Below are 24390 nucleotides of genomic sequence, written 5' to 3' on the forward strand. Positions count from 1 at the left end.
AAATTTGCATTAAACAGAAAGGGAGCTGACTAATACTATTACCACCAGCTTCAGACACTCCTATAAAGATAGGAAAAGATTTTTTCCCCCAAATAATCTTATATCCTGATATTAAAATGTTTTTTGAAATAATCCTTGGAACTCTGCCACCTTTATAAAAACTGAAACTAGAGGAATTAGGGAATAAAGAATTTGTGTGGCATGGGAGGAAAGAGATTTTTGAGAAGGATGGCAGTCAGAGATAGTCAAACTTAAGAAAAAAATAAAAAATGTAAGAGGCTCCAGGAGTGAGAATAAGTCCAGCAATTGCATGGAGGAAGGATATCAAAAGGATTGCGTATCCCCTTGTTCTACTCTTGTGGTTATGCCTGTGGGAAAGGTAATAGGGGAGGGTGAATAGTAAAAAGAATTTGCAGTTATAAGAAAGCAGGTGGCTTGTGGTATTTTTTGTCTTAGTGCTTGATCCTTACAAGATACCGAGTTCATCTCATGAAGTGCTATTTGACCTCACCCCCTGTTTTCTTTGGGGAGTTAAGATGTGCATTACCTCATAGAAGGTGCTCAGTACCCTGCATTTATTGAGTCTTGGTATATTATTGATTGTAGTTTTGTACTATCAGCTGTTTAGGCTGTTGACAAAAGAAAAATTGTTCCCAGTGGGAGGGTGTACTATTATCAACGTTATGTGGAGCTGAAGAAAGTAATAGAAGCAATAAGAATGCAGTTCTTCGAATTCGGGTTACTGTATTACTGTTGTCTGTTCTCAGGGGTTTGTATTTCATGTGCAGAAAATCCAGCTGGGGGAAATGTGATATAATATTCCTCAGATTAAGGTATTTTAATTTTAAAAAAATCCCTACAGTAATCTAATTTTAAATTACAGAATGTAAAAGTAGAAAATGTTTAGTACCTGTATTAAAGACATACTTAAACACTCTTGCACCCTTCAGAATACTTCAGGTTCCAGAAATAAAAATATATAACACCACAGTAATAGAAATGTAAATATCACAGGCTACAAAAAAGGCTATTGGCATACATTGATATCACCCTTTCATGCAAAAGTCTGTTAAAAAAAAAAATCAGCTCTGCCACTTGTCCTGAAGGTCAGTGGATTTGTACCCCATAAGACCAGAAGGGGAAGAAAATTCTCCAAAATCAGAGACCCCCAGAGGTTAGGAATCTGTCAGCGCCCCTGAAGCATTTAAATCTAGGGACTTAGTTCAGCCACTTCATCTCAGCTTAAGTCCTGCTTCAGAGTGTGGGGTGAGAGGCAGCCTGTCAGTTAGCTAGAATTTGAACAAAAGCTGACATTACCAATTAATATCAATACCTCCTTTGCAGCCAGAAGTGAATAGTTAGTCAGTACCACTGGTGTAAAGTACTCCCTTTACCAACAGCAGTAAGGGAGTGGACCACAGGTTTTTTTCAGCCAGCTGCAGCTTCTGTATATCCTTAAGTATAGAGCAGGGATCGGCAACCTTTGGCACACGGCCCATCAGGGAAATCCGCTGGCGGGCTGGCACTGTTGTTTACCTGCAGGTTCGGCTGATCGCAGCTCCCTGCGGTTTGCCGTTTCTGGCCAATGGGGGCTGCGGGAAGCGGCAGCCAGTACATCCCTCAGCCCGTGCTGCTTCCCGCAGCCCCCATTGGCCAGTGGGAGCTGCGATCAGCTGAACCTGCGGACGCTGCAGGTAAACAAACCATCCCGGCCTGCCAGCGGATTTCTCTGATGGGCGACGTGCCAAAGGTTGCCGATCCCTGGTATAGAGTCTATTTCAGCAAATCCATCTGGAGGTGTCATGGCACATGGATTGTGGCAAAGGAAATGGTCTTAGTACTTTCACCAGGTATAGATTTGGAGAAAAGCATCCCTGGTCACTGACACAGTCTGGGAATCCAGGAGAGACCGTGAGTCCAGATATACCTATAGATTGTAAACTTCCATGGTAAAGGGCAGACAACTCCTCAGTAGTGGAGGCAAATACCAATTCAGCCATAGTCCCTAATTGCTTCCCTCAATTCACAGGCATTACCTGTTTTATCTGGGTATATTGCATTGTATAGATTCCATCAGTCATTATAGTTAATATAAAATTCATAGCTTTAAGATATATATTTTCATAACATGTATTGTATAGATTTTATAATGCACATTTTCAAAATGCAATTTTTACTTATCAATATTTGCGCTTGATTGGTATATTGCTGTATGACAACACTTGCCTGTTATGGGAGATGATATTTCTGCTACACAAAATTGTATAGTGTTTTATATTTGGGTGTTGCAGTTTTCTTTCTATTAAGTTTGCATAGTCTGTATTTAATTGAACAAACAAAACAAAACCCTAATGAACTGTTTTCAGTGGCCTGAATTTGGCACCGGTTGCAAGGCTCCGCACTACTTGGGAAAAACTTCCAAGCAAATATGAGAAGCTGTTTCAAGATCTTCAAGACCTGTTTGATCCATCTAGGAACATGGCAAAATATCGTAATGTCCTGAACAGCCAAAACCTACAGCCTCCCATTATTCCTCTCTTCCCTGTTATCAAAAAGGACCTTACTTTCCTTCATGAAGGTAAATGCAAAATAGCATGTTTATTTATCTCCTCAGAAAATAGATTTTGCAGCCTCGTAGATGATACCATTACTATTTACTTGTCTTCCTTTTACTAAATATAGGAAATGACTCAAAAGTGGAAGGCTTGGTCAATTTTGAGAAACTGAGAATGATTGCAAAAGAAATTCGTCATGTTGGTCGAATGGCTTCTGTTAACATGGATCCTGCTGTAATGTTCAGGACTAGGTAGGTTTGTCTTCAACAGAGCTTCAATTGATTGAGACAAAAAATTGAGTATCAACAATAAAATAAGTAATTCTCTAGTGCCCCTCCACAGTCCTTAACAAAAGAAACACTGCAAATGAAATAATGAAAGATGAGACTTTATCTTCCCACCTGTGGGGCCTCTTTGTTCTTTCCATGCCTGGAACACTCATAGAAGTCAATGGGAGTTTTCAGTTGCAAGATTGGACTGTATAACTTCTGTATCACTGGTTGTATTGCAGCATTTTAGATGTACGATGTCTCATTCACTACTATTCATTGTACCACTTTTGGGTAATCACAGTTATGTACTGTATCCACATTTTAAAACCAGCTTTAAAAAGGAAAGTAATTCTAGATCTTACCATGGAGGGAACAGTGTTTTATGTTCTCCCACTGATAGCCAATTTGCCTGATTCCGTGATGAGATCCCACCAATTCATAGTCTGAATGAAGATATTCGATTTCACTATATACTGTAGTAGAGGAAAGTTTATTGTATGAAATGTTGATGCACAGGACAATCTAAATTGCTCACAGTTTACTACAAATAGGAATATTTGAACGTCAGCATAAATCAATGGTGCAGGAGAATGTGGAGTGATTGCTGTTTGGTTTTGTGTAGAGACAGCATAATGCACTCTCGCTTAATCTGAACTAGAAGAGTTTTTAATATCCAATTGTGCGCCTGAGAAAAGTCTGTTTTAGTGTTTGTGGGCTTCTAGTACTGCTTGTCCTGAGGTCTGGTCTTTTCTTTCTGAGCTTGTGATCTTTCTCTATCTCTTCCTAAACCCATGCTTCACTCTTCATGGCTCTCACTTGCAGGAAGAAGAAATGGAGGAGTTTGGGGTAAGTGGTTGGAGACAACGCACACGGACAAACATTCTTTTCTGACCATTTGCATTGTTTTTCTACTTGCTATCTTTAATTTTCTGATGCTTTGACATTTTTCTTTTAACCTTTTTGTACTTACAATAAGTTTAATCCAATGGTGCTTTTGCTTTTGAGGTCAAAAACACAAGAGCTGTGAAACTATTTACAGATATTTCTGAGTGTGATTTGGGGAAGGGTTGTTTATTTAACACAACAGTAAAATTGACTTTAATATAACCAGTCTGGCTTGTAATAGAAAGGAAATTCCAAAATAGTATGGGGATAGCTGTACAACTAAAATTTACATATGCCTGATAAATGAGTGAAGATGAAATCCACTGATATTAAAAATTGAAGTACCATGATTTTTACAGCTCAACTAACTATATTTTCACTCTAAATCCAGCCTCCATTTTTTACTCTTAACAAATCAGAAGCCACAAATAGCTTCCATATATACATACACAAATTGAAATGCATGACGTTTATTTCCTCATTAACTAATTGATCATTCATTTAACAAAAAGCTCATCATACTCAAGTTAGGGAACAGAAAAAGATTTTTTTTCTTCATTACTATTGAAATTGAGGTTTTTATAAACCCAGATTAACACCGTGTTGAAGACAGTTTCTAGATAATTTGTATTTAAATTGGAGGCTCAGCTACAGTTGTCTGTCAGCGTTGTCTTGCTGCATGAGCTTTTCTTAATGCTCCAACTTTCTCAGTAGCTGACTTATGTGAGGGAGCTATCGTGAATGCTTTTCTAGATGTGAGAAGAGAGATTGCCTAGTTGGAGTAGAACAGGTTCCAGGAACTTATTTTATTTTAATTATACATAAATTATTATTTTTAACCAAGTGAAGAGATTTCTTGATCCTCATCTTCTGTCTATTATAGCTGTTTGTTTGACTTACTGGAATGAGGCATGTAAGCTTTGACCGTAGACTGACATTCATGCAACCTTTTGCATGTTTCCAGTTCATGAAGTGATACTTTGCTGGACTAAGTCTCTCTTTCCTCCTCTTTCCCACTTCACTCCAGGTCTCTCAGCCAGGGCAGTACAAATGCAGCAGTGCTAGATGTTGCACAAACAGGGGGACACAAGAAGCGGGTACGTCGCAGCTCCTTTCTCAATGCCAAAAAACTGTATGAAGATGCTCAGATGGCACGAAAAGTGAAGCAGTACCTCTCTAACTTGGACCTGGAAATGGATGAAGAGAGCCTCCAGACACTGTCTCTGCAGTGTGAGCCAGCCACCAACACATGTGAGCTTTTTCATTAAATAAGCATTATAAATAGCTGCTTATATCTGCATGTAACTTAACTTCTGGGCTATATCTTCCTGTCACTTATATGTCTGTTTTCTGAGCTCTGTTATGCGTAAAGGTCAGCAAAGATTTTATAATTAAAAACAATATGTGTTTTAAAGGAATTAAAGCTCTCTCCCTTCCTTTGCCTCTCTAAATAAATATGCACTCCTAATTGTTGTATCTGAGCTCCTTTTAATTAAAATCAGAAGTTTTGAACCTTCCACTTAGACTGCTGAAATAGTTAATTCCTTGTTTCTTCCATTTATTGCAAAGTACCGAAGAATCCAGGGGACAAACGGTCTGGGAAACAGGAAACGTCACCAGTGGCACCTAGGGCAGGAATTCAGCAGAAGGTGCAGCAGCAGCATAAAATAAACCAAGCATTGCAGGTCCCTGCTGTGTCCCTCTATCCCTCTCGCAAGAAAGTACCAGTCAAAGACCTCCCACCATTTGGTAAGTGAAATGAGGGGGTGGGTGGGTTTCGTTAAAAATGTTTAGATGTTTCTTTGTATAGTTCAAGCAGGCGTACTTTTGAACTGGTGAAATATTGTAACGTTTAGTTCAAGTTAGTGCTCTCAGTTATCCCTCTGTCAGTTTAGACAGCATATATAAATCCTCCTAATAGCAGATAAACAGGAGAAAACTTCTCCTAGTAAAGGGTCTGGTTGGCTTATCCTTTTCAGTTGTAGATTTGTTTCCACCTGGTGATAATTGCTCTTCTGGCTGGTGCACTGGAGCCTTGGGCTTAAGTTTTCAAAAGTCACTAATGATTTTGCTTGCCTCCATTTCTGAGTGATCAATCTGAGATACCATAAAGGGGCCTGATTTTCAAAAGTGTCTTGAGCATCTGCCCTCCAAAAAATCAGGCCTGTCCAAGGTATGTCAAGTTGAGTACCCCCAGTCACTAATCACTTTGAAAATGTGGGCTGTAGTTTTTAACTTTTTCATTTGACAATTGCCCTTCACCACCACGTTCCCCCAAATCTTTTTCTGTTGCAGTGCTAAAGTTGCACTGTTTGGGATGCTACAGATTGAAACAGGAGAATGGTAGTTTCTTATAAATAATTTGATTTCTCCAAATCTCTCTCTGGCAGCTAAAGAGGGCATCCTGTTGCAGTGTTATGAAGTCGTCTGAAATTTTCCTTATTTAATTTGAATTAAAAACATATTCTCAGGTTTGTTTCTAAGCAGGATAGCTATCCTCTTTATACAGGGAGTGATTTTCCACAAACGTTGCTCTATTCTGTCTCCGCCTGCTGTTAGGGTCTCTCACACCTATTGTTTAAGCTACAAAAGAGGGATTTAGAAAAACCAAGTGAACAAGAAATAATGTAGTATTAGGCTAGTTCTATAGATTCTGCTGTCTAGAGGATCAAATAAACTGTGTTAATCAAGGTTTCAGAGTAACAGCCGTGTTGGTCTGTATTCGCAAAAAGAAAAGGAGTACTTGTGGCACCTTAGAGACTAACCAATTTATTAGAGCATAAGCTTTCGTGAGCTACAGCTCACTTCATCAGATGCATATCGTGGAAACTGCAGCAGACTTTATATATACACAGAGAATATGAAACAATACCTCCTCCCACCCCACTGTCCTGCTGGTAATAGCTTATCTAAAGTGATCATCAGGTGGGCCATTTCCAGCACAAATCCAGGTTTTCTCACCCTCCACCCCCCCACACAAATTCATTCTCCTGCTGGTTATAGCCCATCCAAAGTGACAACTCTTTACACAATGTGCATGACAATCAAGTTGGGCTATTTCCTGCACAAATCCAGGTTTTCTCACATCCCCCCCACCCCCATACACACACAAACTCACTCTCCTGCTGGTAATAGCTCATCCAAACTGACCACTCTTCAAGTTTAAATCCAAGTTAAACCAGAACATCTGGGGGGGGGGGTAGGAAAAAACAAGAGGAAACAGGCTACCTTGCATAATGACTTAGCCACTCCCAGTCTCTATTTAAGCCTAAATTAATAGTATCCAATTTGCAAATGAATTCCAATTCAGCAGTTTCTCGCTGGAGTCTGGATTTGAAGTTTTTTTGTTTTAAGATAGCGACCTTCATGTCTGTGATTGCGTGACCAGAGAGATTGAAGTGTTCTCCGACTGGTTTATGAATGTTATAATTCTTGACATCTGATTTGTGTCCATTTATTCTTTTACGTAGAGACTGTCCAGTTTGACCAATGTACATGGCAGAGGGGCATTGCTGGCACATGATGGCATATATCACATTGGTGGATGTGCAGGTGAACGAGCCTCTGATAGTGTGGCTGATGTTATTAGGCCCTGTGATGGTGTCCCCTGAATAGATATGTGGGCACAATTAGCAACGGGCTTTGTTGCAAGGATAAGTTCCTGGGTTAGTGGTTCTGTTGTGTGGTATGTGGTTGTTGGTGAGTATTTGCTTCAGCTTGTGGGGCTGTCTGTAGGCAAGGACTGGCCTGTCTCCCAAGATCTGTGAGAGTGTTGGGTCATCCTTTAGGATAGGTTGTAGATCCTTAATAATGCGTTGGAGGGGTTTTAGTTGGGGGCTGAAGGTGACGGCTAGTGGCGTTCTGTTATTTTCTTTGTTAGGCCTGTCCTGTAGTAGGTAACTTCTGGGAACTCTTCTGGCTCTATCAATCTGTTTCTTTACTTCTGCAGGTGGGTATTGTAGTTGTAAGAAAGCTTGACAGAGATCTTGTAGGTGTTTGTCTCTGTCTGAGGGGTTGGAGCAAATGCGGTTGTATCGCAGAGCTTGGCTGTAGACGATGGATCGTGTGGTGTGGTCAGGGTGAAAGCTGGAGGCATGCAGGTAGGAATAGCGGTCAGTAGGTTTCCGGTACAGGGTGGTGTTTATGTGACCATTGTTTATTAGCACTGTAGTGTCCAGGAAGTGGATCTCTTGTGTGGACTGGACCAGGCTGAGGTTGGTGGTGGGATGGAAATTGTTGAAATCATGGTGGAATTCCTCAAGGGCTTCTTTTCCATGGGTCCAGATGATGAAGATGTCATCAATATAGCGCAAGTAGAGTAGGGGCTTTAGGGGACGAGAGCTGAGGAAGCGTTGTTCTAAATCAGCCATAAAAATGTTGGCATACTGTGGGGCCATGCGGGTACCCATAGCAGTGCCGCTGATCTGAAGGTATACATTGTCCCCAAATGTGAAGTAGTTATGCGTGAGGACAAAGTCACAAAGTTCAGCTACCAGGTTAGCCGTGACATTATCGGGGATAGTGTTCTTGACGGCTTGTAGTCCATCTTTGTGTGGAATGTTGGTGTAGAGGGCTTCTACATCCATAGTGGCCAGGATGGTGTTATCAGGAAGATCACCGATGGATTGAAGTTTCCTCAGGAAGTCAGTGGTGTCTCGAAGGTAGCTGGGAGTGCTGGTAGCGTAGGGCCTGAGGAGGGAGTCTACATAGCCAGACAATCCTGCTGTCAGGGTGCCAATGCCTGAGAAGTTGGGGCGCCCAGGATTTCCAGGTTTATGGATCTTGGGTAGTAGATAGAATATCCCAGGTCGGGGTTCCAGGGGTGTGTCTGTGCGGATTTGATCTTGTGCTTTTTCAGGAAGTTTCTTGAGCAAATGCTGTAGTTGCTTTTGGTAACTCTCAGTGGGATCAGAGGGTAATGGCTTGTAGAAACTCGTGTTGGAGAGCTGCCGAGCAGCCTCTTGTTCATATTCCGACCTATTCATGATGACAACAGCACCTCCTTTGTCAGCCTTTTTGATTATGATGTCAGAGTTGTTTCTGAGGCTGTGGATGGCATTGCGTTCCGCATGGCTGAGGTTATGGGGCAAGTGATGCTGCTTTTCCACAAATCAGATGTCAAGAATTATAACATTCATAAACCAGTCGGAGAACACTTCAATCTCTCTGGTCACGCAATCACAGACATGAAGGTCGCTATCTTAAAACAAAAAAACTTCAAATCCAGACTCCAGCGAGAAACTGCTGAATTGGAATTCATTTGCAAATTGGATACTATTAATTTAGGCTTAAATAGAGACTGGGAGTGGCTAAGTCATTATGCAAGGTAGCCTGTTTCCTCTTGTTTTTTCCTACCCCCCCCCCAGATGTTCTGGTTTAACTTGGATTTAAACTTGAAGAGTGGTCAGTTTGGATGAGCTATTACCAGCAGGAGAGTGAGTTTGTGTGTGTATGGGGGTGGGGGGGATGTGAGAAAACCTGGATTTGTGCAGGAAATAGCCCAACTTGATTGTCATGCACATTGTGTAAAGAGTTGTCACTTTGGATGGGCTATCACCAGCAGGAGAGTGAATTTGTGTGGGGGGGTGGAGGGTGAGAAAACCTGGATTTGTGCTGGAAATGGCCCACCTGATGATCACTTTAGATAAGCTATTACCAGCAGGACAGTGGGGTGGGAGGAGGTATTGTTTCATATTCTCTGTGTATATATAAAGTCTGCTGCAGTTTCCACGATATGCATCTGATGAAGTGAGCTGTAGCTCACGAAAGCTTATGCTCTAATAAATTGGTTAGTCTCTAAGGTGCCACAAGTACTCCTTTTCTTTTTGTGTTAATCAAATAATTCTGGATTATTGATTGCAACACTGCAGTCCTCTAGATCAAATGCAAATTCTGTAGAATGCTTGAAAAAATAACTCCACCCCTGAAATTTGCAAAGCTGTCACATGTAGATCAATCTGCACTTTTAATCGGCAAACTTGATGTTTGTTTCAAGAGAGCAGTTCTTCAGTCTTTGCCCTCTAGGTCTTTCCTAGGAGCTGTTACTGCTAGTCTCCCAAAGTCTAGAGTTTGTGCAGAGACAGTTCTCAAAGGAGAAAGGAAGAAAGCCTACTCTAGGAATATATTGCCCCACCAGGTGTTCACTTGCCCAACCTCCCGCATCACTTTCTTTGGTGATACTCTAAGCTATTTTGAATAGCCGAAGCAACTGAAGAGCAGCTGAGGTCCTGTTATGTAACCTTTCAATAAACATTGGAGTCTCTGAGGGATTTTGTACAGCTCCACCATTTGCTAGTTTTGATCTCTCAGAACTCATCATACTCCTCTCCCAGGTGGTAGATCTGCACAGAAGATATTCTGGAACATGAGTTACAAGAATCTTTTCAGTGAACTGGTGGAAACCCAGACACAGCAATATTTTGCTAGTAAATGTGAATTGGAATCTGAAACAGAGTGGTCCAATTTCATTGTCCAAGCTGAGTAAAATACAGAAATAAACAACATAGTGTAAATAGAGAGGAGTAAATTAATTTTTTTATTTTAGATTTTATTAAAAGTGGTATTAGAGAGATGAGGTGGGAGAGGTAATTTTTTTTTTATTGAACCAACTTCTGTTGGTGAGAGAGACAAGCTTTTGAGTTACACAGAGCTATTCTTCAGTTCTGGGAAACTTAGGCTATATCTACACTAGAGACCTTACAGCAGCACAGTTGTACTGCTGTGTGGTCTTCTATGTATCCACTCTATGTCAGTGGGAGAGAGCTCTCCCATCAGCATAATAAAGCCACTCCCAACAAGCGGCGGTAGCTATGTCAGCGGGAGACTGTCTCCCACCAACATAGTGCTGTCCACACTGGTGCGTCTGTCATTGTAACTTACGTTGGTCAAGGGTTTGTTTTTGCACAACCCTGAGTGATGTAAGTTTTACCAATAAAAGTGCTAGAGTAGACATAGCCATAATCAGTGTGTCACAGCTGAATACAAGATGGAACAGATCGTTTAGCATAAGTCGTTAACACATGTTTCAAGGGAACATTCGAGGTGAAGTGGCCTGTTAACTCCCTTCAAGTGACAGGGAGGAAAGGAAAGCGGGGAGGGGCTAAAGGGGAGCAGCTGGAAGGGTTGTTAGTGAGTTGTAGATAGTTGTAATAAGCCATAAATCCAGTGTCTCTTTTCAGTCCATGATTTTTAGTGTCTAGTGAAGTTATGAATTTAAGCTCCCAGGCTCATCTTTTGAAAGTATTGTGCAGGTTTCCTGTGAGGATGAGAACTGATAGGTCAGATATAGAAGTGATTGCTTTGGTAAAAGTGGTATTAGTAACTCAAGGAAGATAAATATTTTATCTTTACAGTGTCCCTATAACGCACTGTAAAATTAACAGATGTATATATTTATGGCTTAATAAATACATAAATTCATTCATTCTTCCTTAAAGGCATTAATTCCCCACAAGCTTTAAAGAAAATTCTTTCATTGTCTGAAGAAGGAAGTTTGGACCGTCACAAGAAACAAGCTGAAGACACAATATCAAATGCATCTTCACAGTTGTCTTCTCCTCCCACATCACCACAGACCTCTCCAAGGAAAGGTATAAGATGTGCAACACTATCCATTCCTTTTCCTGAAACCTGCAGGCTTTAGAAATAACTATGAGGGGATCTTGGAGACAAATTGCTTGTCTAGATGAACAATTAGTGCACAGCAAGCTGGGGTGTAAATCTACAGCACACTGACTGTTCATGTGGACTCTGCTACCAAACTAAAAGTTCACTAGTGCACACGGATCTACTTGCATCTCAAAGCAGAGTAAGTCAAAGTGCCCTTTCAGTGTGTGGTAGCATGGTCCAGACCGACATTTAGCGTACAGCAGACTAGCGCACTGTAGATTTACATCACAGTTTGCCGCACGCTACGTGTGTGTCGAGATAAGCCCTAAGGGTGAAATCTTTTCCTACTTATGCTGCCACATGAGGATTGGCAGGGGAGTGGAGTAGTAGTGCCCAGGTGGATGCTCAGGAGCCATCCTGTTAGCAAAGCGCAGGAGGATGGGTTTAGAGTGTCCTGGAGCCATCACACTAAGCAACTCTCCTTACTGCTACTTCAGACGAACATGTCTCCTTCAGTTGCCTTCTACCAAAGGCAGTATACATGGGCAGTAGTTCAGAGCTCATAGTGGCACCTTGGAGCATCATTGGGTATAATAACCAAGCCCTCTGCTGATTTCTAAAGGAATTACTAGGTTAAAATCATTCCTCCCTGCTGTGCAATTGTGCTGGATGGAGAGGGATCCATGCAAGACAGCAAGGTTTTCCCTAGAGTGTTCAAGGCTCAGATCACTAAAGCATTACATTTCCTTTATGCGAACACCTTAGTCATCCCAAGAATCAAGGTGGAAGTTTGACACATGGCTTTGCACGATGAAGCTTTCTTTGCTGAGTTAATTTTAAATAATTTCATAGAAACTGTCTTAAAATATACTGGTAGAGATTACTGTCCAGTGTGACTGGCCAAAACTGCAAATGAGTTTAAACAAGATGATCTAAGACTCCTGATGAATTTCTGTCCTGTTTCCTTTTTCATTGTACTGGCTCTGGTTGTTAATTAAGAGAAAAAAGATCAAGTGCAGGCACTTGCCTTTCTTATATTTTTTAAAAAAATAAATAAATAAAGATTGTCACTATACAGCATATTCCTATCGCAGGTAACCTCGAGGTCATTTTCTCCTGCTATCCTTTTCAGAATAACATAGAAATCAATTTTAATGGCTGCCTGAGAGAAAGTTGTATTAAAAAATCTGTGTCAGAGTTGAGCCCCACAGAGTAAGAGCTCAGTCTTGTGATAGAGCTTGGACAGCTCTAGATTTCACTGTAGTAATAACTCCCACCGAATTGCACTGTGATGCTGAGAAATTGAAACTTGTGTGCATTTCATCTGGGTATCTCTCTCTCCTGTCTCTGTCAAATGGATATCTAAACTCTTTTCTCATCCTGTTGTTAGGTGGCAGTGGCAATCAACTGAGATATTATGGCTCCAGACAGTCGGATCTAACCAGTTCCTCCTCTTCTCTTGGAAGTGAGAACAGTAACAAGAATAACAATGCACCACGGACCTATAGGATAGGTGGGGTTTACAAAATCAAAAGGAAAAAGATCACAAGCACAATTGGCTAATGAGTATTTTTAAAAGGGATGAGGGGTCTGTCCTTCAAAAGTACAAATACATATCCAAAAGTACTGCTGAAGTGAGCTTTTCTAAGGGTGAGATAGAGGAGGTTCTTATGCAGAAATCCTTTGATGATCAGCTCGAGTCTTTGTAAGATCTCAGCATAATTTATCTCATAGACTTTAGCCAGGTGTGAAATTATATGAATTTGATCACATTCTATCAAGGCCAGTGCATTTATTGAAAAAGGAATCGGGATCAGATGAATGGAGGGGAAGTGTAGTACTGTATATTTGGTAAAGCAATCCATGAAAATGGTTCTAAACCTCAAAGCATTTCCAAGATTTAGTGGCACCATGAACTAATGTGTTTTCTTTCTTAACTTTAATCAGATTTGACGATGTTAGGGACAGATCCTCGGCTAGTATGAACTGTGTAGCTCCACTGAAATCTCTTTGAAGCTTAATGGTGATTTTCAAACTAAAAATAAAAATTGCATGCTTACATACAAAAGTATGTTGTTGAATGGCCTCTAACCTACCTTTTAAATTCTTTTTGTACAGCACCTTGCACAATGACTAGGGTTCCTGGTCACTACAATAATACAAATATTTTATAATAAAAATAATAGCTGATAGTGCATTCATCACAAAATTACATTTTAATAATTTACCTTCCTAAAGAACTGCTTTTCGGATAAGCTTTCTAAGGCTATGTGTACACTACCACTCATGTTGGCATAACTTAAGTCCCTCAGGGATGTGAGTAAGCCATCCTTTTGAGCAACATAAGTTACATTGACCTAAGCACTGGTGTGGACAGCACTATGTCAGTGGGAGAGCTTCTCCCGCCAACATAACGACAGCCTCTTGTTGGGGGTGGATTAATTAAGTCCATGGGAGAGCTCTCTCCCATCAGAGCATCTGGGCTAGAGAGCTTGCATCGGTACAGCTGCACCGCTGTAAGGTGTCTAGTGTAGCCATGGCCTAGGAAGTGTTAACTGCCTGAAAACAAAGGGTTAGATGGGTTTAGCTGACAAATCTCACATGCAGTGCTATAATCAAAGCCCATAACTGCGAGGTGATCAATCGTCTACATTCAAAGTATTCTTGACTCTGTTGCTCAAAATGTGGATACAAAATTAGGGAGCATGCTAAAGTAAATGACTTTGTCTTGGAGGGAATGACTCTTGTAGCACCTCACATAAGTGGAGCAAACATTGGAAACTTGTTTGGATAAGATAGATAGTGAAGGTCAGATGAATGGTACATAGGAATGTAGGAATTGCCATACTATCAGACCTAAGGTCCATGTGATCCAGTATTCTGTCTCTGTCAGTGGCCATTACCAGAAGCATCAGAGGAACCTTTAAGAAAGCAGCAGTACGTACATATGAAATAATCTGCTTCGCCACATAGATCTCATCGTGATCTCTGTTAGAGATTGGTTTAAACCCTGAAGTATGAGACTTTAATATCCCATCCAAAATTTCTGTTATCATTAATTATTGTAATTCTGTTATGCTGTTGGATATTCGGTTATACAAGAAATGTCAAATCCCTTTTTAATTCTTGCTACTTCCTTGGCCTCGGTTACTTCCTGTGGCAATGAGCTCCACACGTGAGTTCCACACTGTGTGAAAAAGTATTTCGGATTATCAGTTTTGAATTTGCCACTGTTGAATTTTTCTAAATGTTGTCAAATGCTTAATTTCATTATGATATGAGACAGAGAGCAGAAGTTGTTAGTTTGCCTTCTCTATACTGTACACATATACATTGGAAATAATTTCAAACAGCAGAATTAGGTGCTCAACAATTGTTTACCTTCTGTCGTCAAACAGAAATCCCCAATAACATTTTTAAATGGTGGTGTTTCCAAAACACTTGCTTTGTTTTGACTTCTTTTGTCCAAAGGAAATACAGGCAGTGATGAAGAAAGTAAACCAAATGTTAGAATGGGACCAAGAGATGGGATGGAGAATAAGGAAAATACTTTAATTACATTATCTAATTCAGTGGAAAATCCTCATCTAAAATAGTGTGTTCAGTTCTGGTCACCCCACCTCCGAAAGGGTTATGAAAAAATTATGGAAGGGGGTTTAGCCGAGGGTGAGGGGAATGATTAAGAGAATGCAAAAACTCTCCTATGAAGAGAGATCGAAAAGATTAGGATTGGTTACCTGACAAAGGAGATGAATTAAAAGGGGTAGGATAAAAAATAACTTTTATAAGAGAGGGTAGATTAGGATCTTCTGTTCACCTTGTTTCATAATATGAACTTGAAAGCTGGTAAATTCAAAACTGGTAAAAAGAAATCATTTTTCACAACTAGCTTGTGGAATGTGTTACAGGTAGAACTGAGGCCAAAAGCATAGCAGAATTCAAAAAAGGTAAGATATTTATACAGATAACATGTATTTCCAGCGTTGTTATAGCAAATACTTAAAGGTTTGGAAGGAATATAATTCCTCATACTTCAGGACTGAAGGCCAACTTTAACTATTGGCAGTTAGAAGGAAACTTTCTCTAGGGACAGAGGGTAACACTGTAAGGTATTTTGCACCTTTCCCTGAGTGGCCCACTGTTGAAAACAGGATTCTGGACTACATGGGCTACTGGCCTCATCCAGCATGGCAGTTCCTATGTTCCAAGCCCCCCATAGTCTGTGTTAACATACATAGACATAAACAGTATTGCAAGACTGGGTATTAAGTCCTACAAAGGGAAATATTTTAATATAATTCTAGAGATCCAAAAATGACAGGAAGTGATAAATTTGGCAGTAGTTTTGTAAAGACTTCTAAATACAAATATTTCATGTTGCCACTGATCTTTAAACCTACATTCAGAAATAAAACAGCTGCATTTGAATGATGGTCTTGTTGCATATTTTTGTTGCATACAGTACTGCTCTTCTTGATGAAGTGTGTCCATAATTATATTTGCTCCAATAGCACTGTTATTGAATATCTATGCTAATGCTTGAACTTATGTTTAAGTCTTTTGGTTGTAAATTTAGAATGTCTATTTAATGTTATTCTGGTCCTTATGCAGGTTATACTTTGGCTCCTAGTGGCACGGTGGATAACTTTTCAGATTCTGGTCACAGTGAAATTTCTTCGAGATCTAGTATTGTCAGCAATTCTTCATTTGACTCCATGCCAGTCTCACTGCATGATGAGAGGAGACAGAGGCATTCTGTCAGTATTGTGGAGACTAATCTTGGTGTGGGGAGAATTGATAGAAGAGCCATGATTGAACCAGATCAATACAGCTTAGGGTAGGAATTGTATATATTTACGTTTTTTAAAAAACTCTCTTCTGCATCTGTTGTAGAAATTTCCTCCCTTCTGTGAGAGAAAAATTCCCCTCTCTCCTTCTAGGTCACCACTTCTATATTACCCCTGTTTTTATAATGCTTTACATTCAGATGAGAAAATATACCCAATCCCACATTGTTCTAATGTCTACAGCAGCGCCAGTAACTACATGCACCTGCTCTTCACCTTTAGAGCATTTATAAATGCTACAGCTGATCCTCACCCCTGTGGCAGGCTAGTGTTGTGACAAGAAGTGTCTTAAGTACAGTATTATCCTTATTTTACAGATGGAAACCTTTCAACTGAATCCCAAAGTATGCCACATTTTCATCTATACCTTTTTTAGTAACTGCTGACGTGCTTTGTTGTCAAGAATAGCCTTACAAAAAGAATGCCCTGTTCTCAAAATTGACCATGTCATTAGTTAGTTCTGATTACATTAAACTTTGGATATAGGAAATCTATGCTGTAGATGATGCTTGTATCGACTGTGTTTTTCATTAGCTATCAAATTCTCTTGGCTTGTAAAGCAATGAAAGTTTCACCGTTCTGATTTGCTGATTATCACTTATGATATCATTGTAAAATTTCTCTTCCTTTCTTTCTGTCTTTTACATCTAGTTCATATGCACCATTGTCAGAGAATAGAGGCCTGTATGCTGGAGCAACTGTGCTTTCTTCTCCCAGTACAGAAGAGCTATCACAGGATCAGGGGGATCGCGCTTCACTTGATGCTGCAGACAGTGGCCGCGGCAGCTGGACTTCTTGCTCAAGCGGTTCTCATGACAACATACAGACAATACAACACCAGAGAAGCTGGGAGACTCTTCCTTTTGGACATGTTCATTTCGATAGTTCAGGCGATGGGGCAGGATTATGGGCCTCAGGCAGTCATATGGACCAGATGATGTTCCCCGATCATGGCACAAAATATGGCAGGCAGAGTCAAGGTAGGGAGGGCCTTGATCAAGCACAGTCCAGAGCAAGCTGGGCATCCTCAACAGGCTACTGGGGAGAGGACTCAGAAGGTGATACAGGTACCATAAAGCGGCGGGGTGGGAAGGATGTTTCAATTGAAGCTGAAACAAGTAGCATAACATCTGTAACAGCAGAGGAGTCAAAGCCAGCTCCCATGTCCTCTCATATAACTGTATCATCAAGTAGTGCAAAGGGGCTTATTGGTAAGTTATATTTTGTTTACCACGAAGTATCCTGTTCATTTACATATAGATGTGAATTTACTATATAAGTATTTTGCTTTAATCTGATTTGTTTTTAAAGCAAAAAGCACAGTCAATTTGTAGTTTCTCTCAAATTTTGCCCTTCAATTGTGTGTTTGCTGCTGAGAAAAGCATCACTTTGTAACGTAGATACTCATTCCTGAGTTATGTGGCCTCTTGTACTTCCTTCCCAAGTGCCATAAAATTAAGAACTCAACTAAACTGTTGGTAGTTTTTTGAGATGCTAGTGTATTTACATCACCATTTTCAAGCTTGGGTGACTGGAGTAAGGCACCGAAGCCTGTAAGCAGGGATCTCATTAAATGTGACCTGACTTTCAGTGTTCTACTCTACAAGTCCCTGTGACTTCAGTGGTAGCTGTGGATGTTCATCACCTCTGAAAATTGGGTCACTCTTAGTCCCTAAATAAATGCGTTGTGCAGGAGGTCAGACTAGATGATCATAATGGTCCCTTCTGACCTTAGTATCTATGAAAAAAAAAACTTCAGATACCCTCGTTTGAAGATGTTTGCCTTGGTGCCTAGGAAATCAAGGACCTGGAACACTAGGACAGACCTTTTGCTAAAGGAAGTGAGGTTACTTTTTAAAATATTTTTTTGTTGTGTTGAATTTTTGTCCAGGTATTACCCTCTTTACCTACGCAAGATAGATTTGGCCAATCTGAGGCCGCTGGTTTCTGTAACCATTTTATTCCCTCAGATCTCTCCCCCATTTCAGTCTACCCTCATCCTGAAGGAACATACGGCATTGCGTAAGAACTATCTGGTCTGCCAGCGTGACAATGTAGTTAGGGCATAATGAAAAACATCTTTCCATTCAGAGACAAAATATATTACTTAGCAATGGACCCAGCCCCCAAAGTTTGATCTGCAGATTTGAATTTCCTTGAAGGATGAAAGAGAACAGATGTTTTGGTTGAGGCCTATCTCTAATACTACTCACATCATGTAGTTTCCTTTAGCATGTGGAATGACAGGCTTCATAAATGTGCTTCCAGGCTCTGCTCTTGAGCAAGTTAGCAAACATCCCACCATGCCACTTAGAGGTCTGTTTCTAAAATAATCTAGTTTATAAAGATTTCAGAAATATAAGAGAAGCCTGAAAATTCCAGCCATTTCAGTTCCATCCAATTCAGCATCAGTAGAAACTTGCTGCTTCATTATTATTATCCTTGCACAGCTCTTCCCCACAGAAGCAGCATAATTAATCTTCCCATGGTCATATCAGTTTAACTCTATATTGGTCCTATGCAGCTGATGAAGTACTGTGATCAGGAACAGGAGCACTCATAATTCTGGGGACAAGATGTGAGTGGGGTCAAAGTGAAAGAAAACAAGGAAACAAATGGGGGTAGGGTGAAGTGAGACCAACCTGCTAGTGAACATGTTGCAGCACATCAGAGTTGATTTTGGGCACTAACAGGCAAGTGAGGAAAGAGGTTAAGAGAAAACAAGATGGTTTATGTTTTCAAGAGTGAGAAAAAAGAAGAGTAGGAGGGAAGGGAAGAGACAAACACATGAAAGTGAAGGTAGGAGAAGGCACAGAAAATTTGTAACAGAAGCCAGAGGAAAGAATAGTGAATAGTTTGATGTTGGCGGAGAGAAAGTTATATTTGAGATTTTAAGATACCAATCTGTTTCAGAAACTCTTAAAACCTCTTTAAAATTTCTTCCACGCTCCCTCCACCTAAATTGCATTTGGAAAAGAGCCACTATTCAAACAGTTATTCAATACCATTGGCCTTATGTTAGAGATTAGTGCCTATTATTTTAACATGGTGAATTTCACATTAAATAATTCTGAGGGAGCTTTTTCCATGAGATTCACCATGCTCTGAACTACAAGAAAGAAAGAAACGGCCTTTATGCATCATCCTTTCAAATACTGTAAATAGAAAGGTTTAACAGATCTGTTCTGTCACACTAGATGAATGCACTGGCTACATGTTTATTAATATTTCTATGTTTAGTGTCAACACTGTAATTTAAAAGCTCATAATTAAGAGTCAAAGTGACCACCTTGGTGCCCTTGTGAAGTCTTTCTAAATATAGACTCAAAAACACTATACTGCAGTAGTTCATACTCTACCGTTGGTCTTCTCTACCAGAGGTCTAAAAGTTCTTTTTCAGTATATGTGCATTTTGTTTATCCTCTGTGTTGACAGTTTAACCACTCCTGTACAAACATATGCTGTCCTTTCCTTAAGGAGTTAAGCTATCTACGAACATTAGGAAATTGACCAATGCTATCCTGGGACCAAGACTGAAACAACAGCACTGCAAACAATAATTAGTCATCATTTTTTAAAAGTTTAATGGTACAGTAGAAGTGTGTTTTAGGGAGGAATTTGAAGGACAGAATTAATTCCGTAAATGACACAAAACCAGTGGAAGACCCTAAATGGGGAAATGCAGATTTTTCCCATTGTTGATTTGTCTTTTCCCATGTCATGACTGATTTTAGAAAGGATTTTCTTGAGATCTTAATTAATATGCACCTAACGAAAACAGTTACTCTAAAGAGATTTAGACTCCCTGACTAAAGTTTTCATGTTGGTGGGGTTTTTAACCTCTGAAAATGTTTTCAATTGCTTAATTTCACAGTTCTTAAACTACTTGTCTCATTATCTGATTTGTGTTTCTAACACCTGTGGGGCAGGCATAGCAACTTCTGCAGCCTGAAAGACATCTTAATAAGAAGCTAGCATAAAACTGAATAAGCAGAGGGAATTTTTCCAAACTCAAGGACTTTTGTTCACAACTGAATGTGTGCCATTGCTCCTTTATCTGGGCAGTCTACATATTTTTTTAAATGAGATGATGGGACTTGAGTTGTTTGAATTTGTGAGTGCTCCCTTTTTTTCTTGATGGGTAGTATTTAAAAGCTCCAGAGTATAGTATATCAGGTATGGACCCGTGGAGACCTATGTGCTTTATTTCATGTGCTGTGAGCAGTCCCATTGACTTCAATGGGTAATTATATTGACTTGTATAAGTTCTTGCAGATTCAGGGTTTTAGTGGAGGCGACACTTAATTTGCATAATTCTATTGCATGTACAGTTTAATGGACAGTAAGATATTTTTGTCCTGTACTAAAAGTTAGAGGCTTAGCCAAGTATAACCATTGCCTGCATGATGGAAGCACAGTCATGCTGTATATACTGTGTTTTACCAAAAGTATTTCTTACATGATTTCTGTTTTAAGGTGATATATAATGTTGATATGTGTATAATATTTAAATCTTATCCTGTTTGTCTCGATTTCGTCGATATATTTCTTTTTCTCATTGCTCAAATTCGGTTTTGAACATATTGTCCCTAGTTACTGTCTCTTATAGTAGTGTATTATTTTTCTGCAGCACGAAAAGAAGGTCGATATCGAGAACCACCTCCAACTCCCCCTGGTTATGTAGGAATACCTATTGCAGACTTTGCGGAAGGAGTTTCCCATCCAACTAGAAAACCTCCGGATTACAACGTAGCACTTCAGAGGTCTAGGATGTTAGCACGGACATGTGAGACCCAGGGGACTTCAACTTTGCAGCAGCAATCACACGGTCACTCAGCTAGCAGGCCTGTGAACAAACCTCAGTGGCACAAACCAAACGAGTCAGACCCACGTCTTGCTCACTATCAGTCTCAAGGGTTTTCCACAGAGGAGGATGGTAAATTTCTAATGTTTTCAAAACATTAATTAAGGGCTAGATTTAAACAGTCCATGAGCACTTTAACATGCATTGGAAATTCTGGCCCTAAATGTAATTGTTTTTCCACCTATGGATTTTTTAGGGTTTTTTTTTTTTTTACCTTTTGTTTCTAACTTAAATTAGACTCTGGCATAAGACAGTTATTTAAAAAATGTTGAGTTAGAAGTTTTGTGCAGTCTTTATTCAATTGACCTCTGCAGCTGAGCATACCAAGGAAATATTTCAAGCTTCATTAATTTTTTTTCCCCAAATTTTCATGTGACTGAGAGAATTTATGAATTCGCCCACAGATGTTCTGACATTTCCACGAGTGAACACTGTTATAAACAATTGCGGCCTCAGAAGTTTTAATTTAAATAAAAGCATTTGAAAATGAAGTGGTTTGTGGACAACTACAACCAGGGCCAACCACAAGATACCTCACTAAGCTATTAGAGATTTAGTAGTCTCTGGCTGAATGTTGTGTTTTCCAGGAGGAGGGAAAGCCAAGCCCACCCAGATACGGTGCTTCTATGTCTTATTTTCTTTGGAAATACATTTCCAAAGAAATACACTCTTGATGATTCTATAGTTAAAGCTGGCTTGCTTCATTTAAAATAACAAAGCATGCTCTGAATTTATGATTTTGAGATTTTTACCTTAAGGGAAAAGGGAGGGAAAAATAATTACCTGTAGTAAATAAATATATGCTTAATTTTTACAGAAGAATGGAATATGTGTGAACACAGCAAATTTATTTCATTCAATAGCAATCTAGTTTTAAACTGATTAAAATTTATTTTCCCCCCATCCTATTGTTTGCAGAAGATGAACAAGTCTCTGCCGTCTAAGAATTGGGGCTTTTCTGGATCCAGAGTGAGCCACCTTAAAGGAGAGCACAAGAAGACGTCCCTAGTATAGGAGCCTTGGAACTATAATTAAAGGATGGTAGACCTGTTTGCCTCCTTCCCTGCCTTAAAGCAGCATGGGGCTTCTTCTCCCCCGTTCCTCCCTCCTTTCCCCTTGCATGTGAAATACTGTGAAGAAATCGCCCTGGCACTTTTCAAACTGTGTTGCTTGAAATGCACAGTGCAGCAATCTCCAAACTACCACTGTCGCTGTCTGCCACATCACACAGTATCATTCCAAATTCCAAGATCATCACATCAAGATGATTAACTCTGGCTGCATTTCCCAATGCCTGGAAGGGTTTTGAAATCTTCCTTTTAGATTTTAATCACAATCCTAGCACTTCATCTCATTGGGATAATGAGATACGCTAGTTGTCGAACGACATTGAGCCTTTAACGTACAAAGAGAAAAATGCATTGAAATCCTTCAAGTATACAATGCTTGTTTGCTTGTTTACAATGCCTTTGTTACAGTGCTGTATGTTGTTGTGTTCAGAGAGCAAATGTTACACCTGCATAATAATTACAGTATTATTTCATACTTTTTAGTAGGGTTGCCAGCCTGGGCTCCCAAAAAAAACAAAACTGATATGGCTGAGCAGGGCAGAACGGGTTATAGGATACAGCCTTTCGTTGACCACTTAGCTCCACTCTTAAAGTGCCCCACCCTGGAGTCTTAGGAAGTTTGTAAATCATAAGATAGTATTTTGAAATGGGTCTAGCATCAATGCAGAAGTAAATACTTGCAACTATCTGATGGAGGAAAACAGGACAACTTGTATAGTTTGTACCATACAATTTGTATACCTGTGCCTTGTGGAATACAGGATGGCAGAGTTTAAAAAAAAAAAAAGAGACAGATGGTAAACCCCACCTTTAAATTATATTTTTGTCTTACTATGGTTAGAAGGTTAGTTACTTTAAGAGAAAAATTAACTGGATAACATTGCAGTGAAGGCAATTTGGGATGTCACAGCTAATGTCAGCTGTTATTACTGATCTAATAATCTCTCTCTATTGACTTGGCAGTAGGGAATAAACGAGCCTTTAAATTATGAAAAAAACACATTTAGACACGCCAGCCTTTGCAATGCAGAAATAGTCACAACTGTTAATGGCTTTATGGAACACTGCATGTGTAGAGAAGGCCAATGTGTAGCAACCACCTGCTCACAGCTGCTATTAACCCTATAATGACTGAAATGATCCTTCCCTTCTATTTTTGTGTTGTTTTTGCACAGACTCCGGAAAAGTGAAGGCTGCCAATCCGAGTAGTACTCAAATGTGAGGAACTGCTGGTCTTGGATTTTTTTTTCCATTGAACTCAGCTGATCATATTGATCAGTAGGTGAACGTAAATAGCTTCAACTTTAAAGATCAAATTGCAGTGTTTTTTCACTGTATCAAACAATGTCAGTGCTTTATTTAATTATTCTCTCTCCTGTAATCATGGCTTTTGTCTATTTGCTTATATATCTCATTGTCAATTATGAATTTGTAATTTTACATGTAATATGCATTATTTGCCAGTTTTATTATATAGGCTATGGACCTCATGTGCATATAGAAAGACAGAAACCTAGCTCTATCACAAGTTGCACAAATATTATATAAGCATTAAGTAATTGTAGACCATAGGACTGCTAATCTCAGTTCACTCTGTGATGTCAAGTGCAGAATGTACAATTAACTGGTGATTTCCTCATACTTTTGATACTACTTGTACCTGTATGTCTTTTAGAAAGACATTGGTGGAGTCTGTATCCCTTTTGTATTTTTAATACAATAATTGTACATATTGGTTATATTTTTGTTGAAAATGGTAGAAATGTACTATGTTTATGCTTCTACATCCGATTTGTATGAAGCTGAAAAATAAATAAATATAACAGTCCATTAATGCAGTCCATATTGATTCTTACACATTTTACATGTTCATCATATTTGAGCAAATTCAATTTTGAAAATAATTCACTGTACATGAATATTTAAGGAATACTGTCAAGTAACAGGCACAAAATTGAAGTGGAGATTTTTTTAAACCCACTGTAGTGTTGCCAATAAATTAGTATATCCATTACTAAACCAAAATGGCCAGCAGAGGCATTAGAGTGGCAAGGATTTTGCTGACATCATTGCTGTTGATACACAGACAAGCAAGGTAAATAAGGAGGGCCATGTTGGTTTGGGACTCCATGAGACTCATGGGGCAGTGAATCCATATTTACAAAATTTGGGGTGGGGAGAAGATGGAAAGACATGTTACCTTCTTAGAAACGTGAAACTATTGCATGTAATGAAAAGTACCTGAGAGTATCCCTTTTAACAAAAGCCAGATGCTGTAATCTATATAAT

General features: G+C 39.6%; 1 protein-coding gene across 14 annotated transcripts in view; it reads left to right on the plus strand.

The window, feature by feature from the left end:
* Window positions 1-23924, plus strand: part of RAPGEF2 (Rap guanine nucleotide exchange factor 2) — a 307277-nt gene extending 283353 nt beyond the window's left edge. For 6 of the 14 annotated variants that reach the window (XM_073341476.1, XM_073341477.1, XM_073341480.1 and 3 more), the window contains 11 exons: window positions 2367-2578; window positions 2683-2806; window positions 3650-3673; window positions 4740-4963; window positions 5282-5461; window positions 11149-11301; window positions 12711-12833; window positions 15932-16157; window positions 16819-17378; window positions 20798-21103; window positions 21950-23924. In XM_073341476.1, the coding sequence (XP_073197577.1) occupies window positions 2367-2578; window positions 2683-2806; window positions 3650-3673; window positions 4740-4963; window positions 5282-5461; window positions 11149-11301; window positions 12711-12833; window positions 15932-16157; window positions 16819-17378; window positions 20798-21103; window positions 21950-21975 (2158 nt within the window). In that variant the 3' untranslated portion in view covers window positions 21976-23924. The remainder of the gene's footprint in view (window positions 1-2366; window positions 2579-2682; window positions 2807-3649; window positions 3674-4739; window positions 4964-5281; window positions 5462-11148; window positions 11302-12710; window positions 12834-15931; window positions 16158-16818; window positions 17379-20797; window positions 21104-21949) is intronic. The other 8 variants (XM_073341482.1, XM_073341483.1, XM_073341488.2 and 5 more) reach the window with 5 other exon arrangements.
* Window positions 23925-24390: the final 466 nt, after the last annotated feature.

Source organism: Lepidochelys kempii, chromosome 4, assembly GCF_965140285.1.
Source record: "Lepidochelys kempii isolate rLepKem1 chromosome 4, rLepKem1.hap1, whole genome shotgun sequence".
NCBI classification, from domain to species: Eukaryota; Metazoa; Chordata; order Testudines; family Cheloniidae; genus Lepidochelys; species Lepidochelys kempii.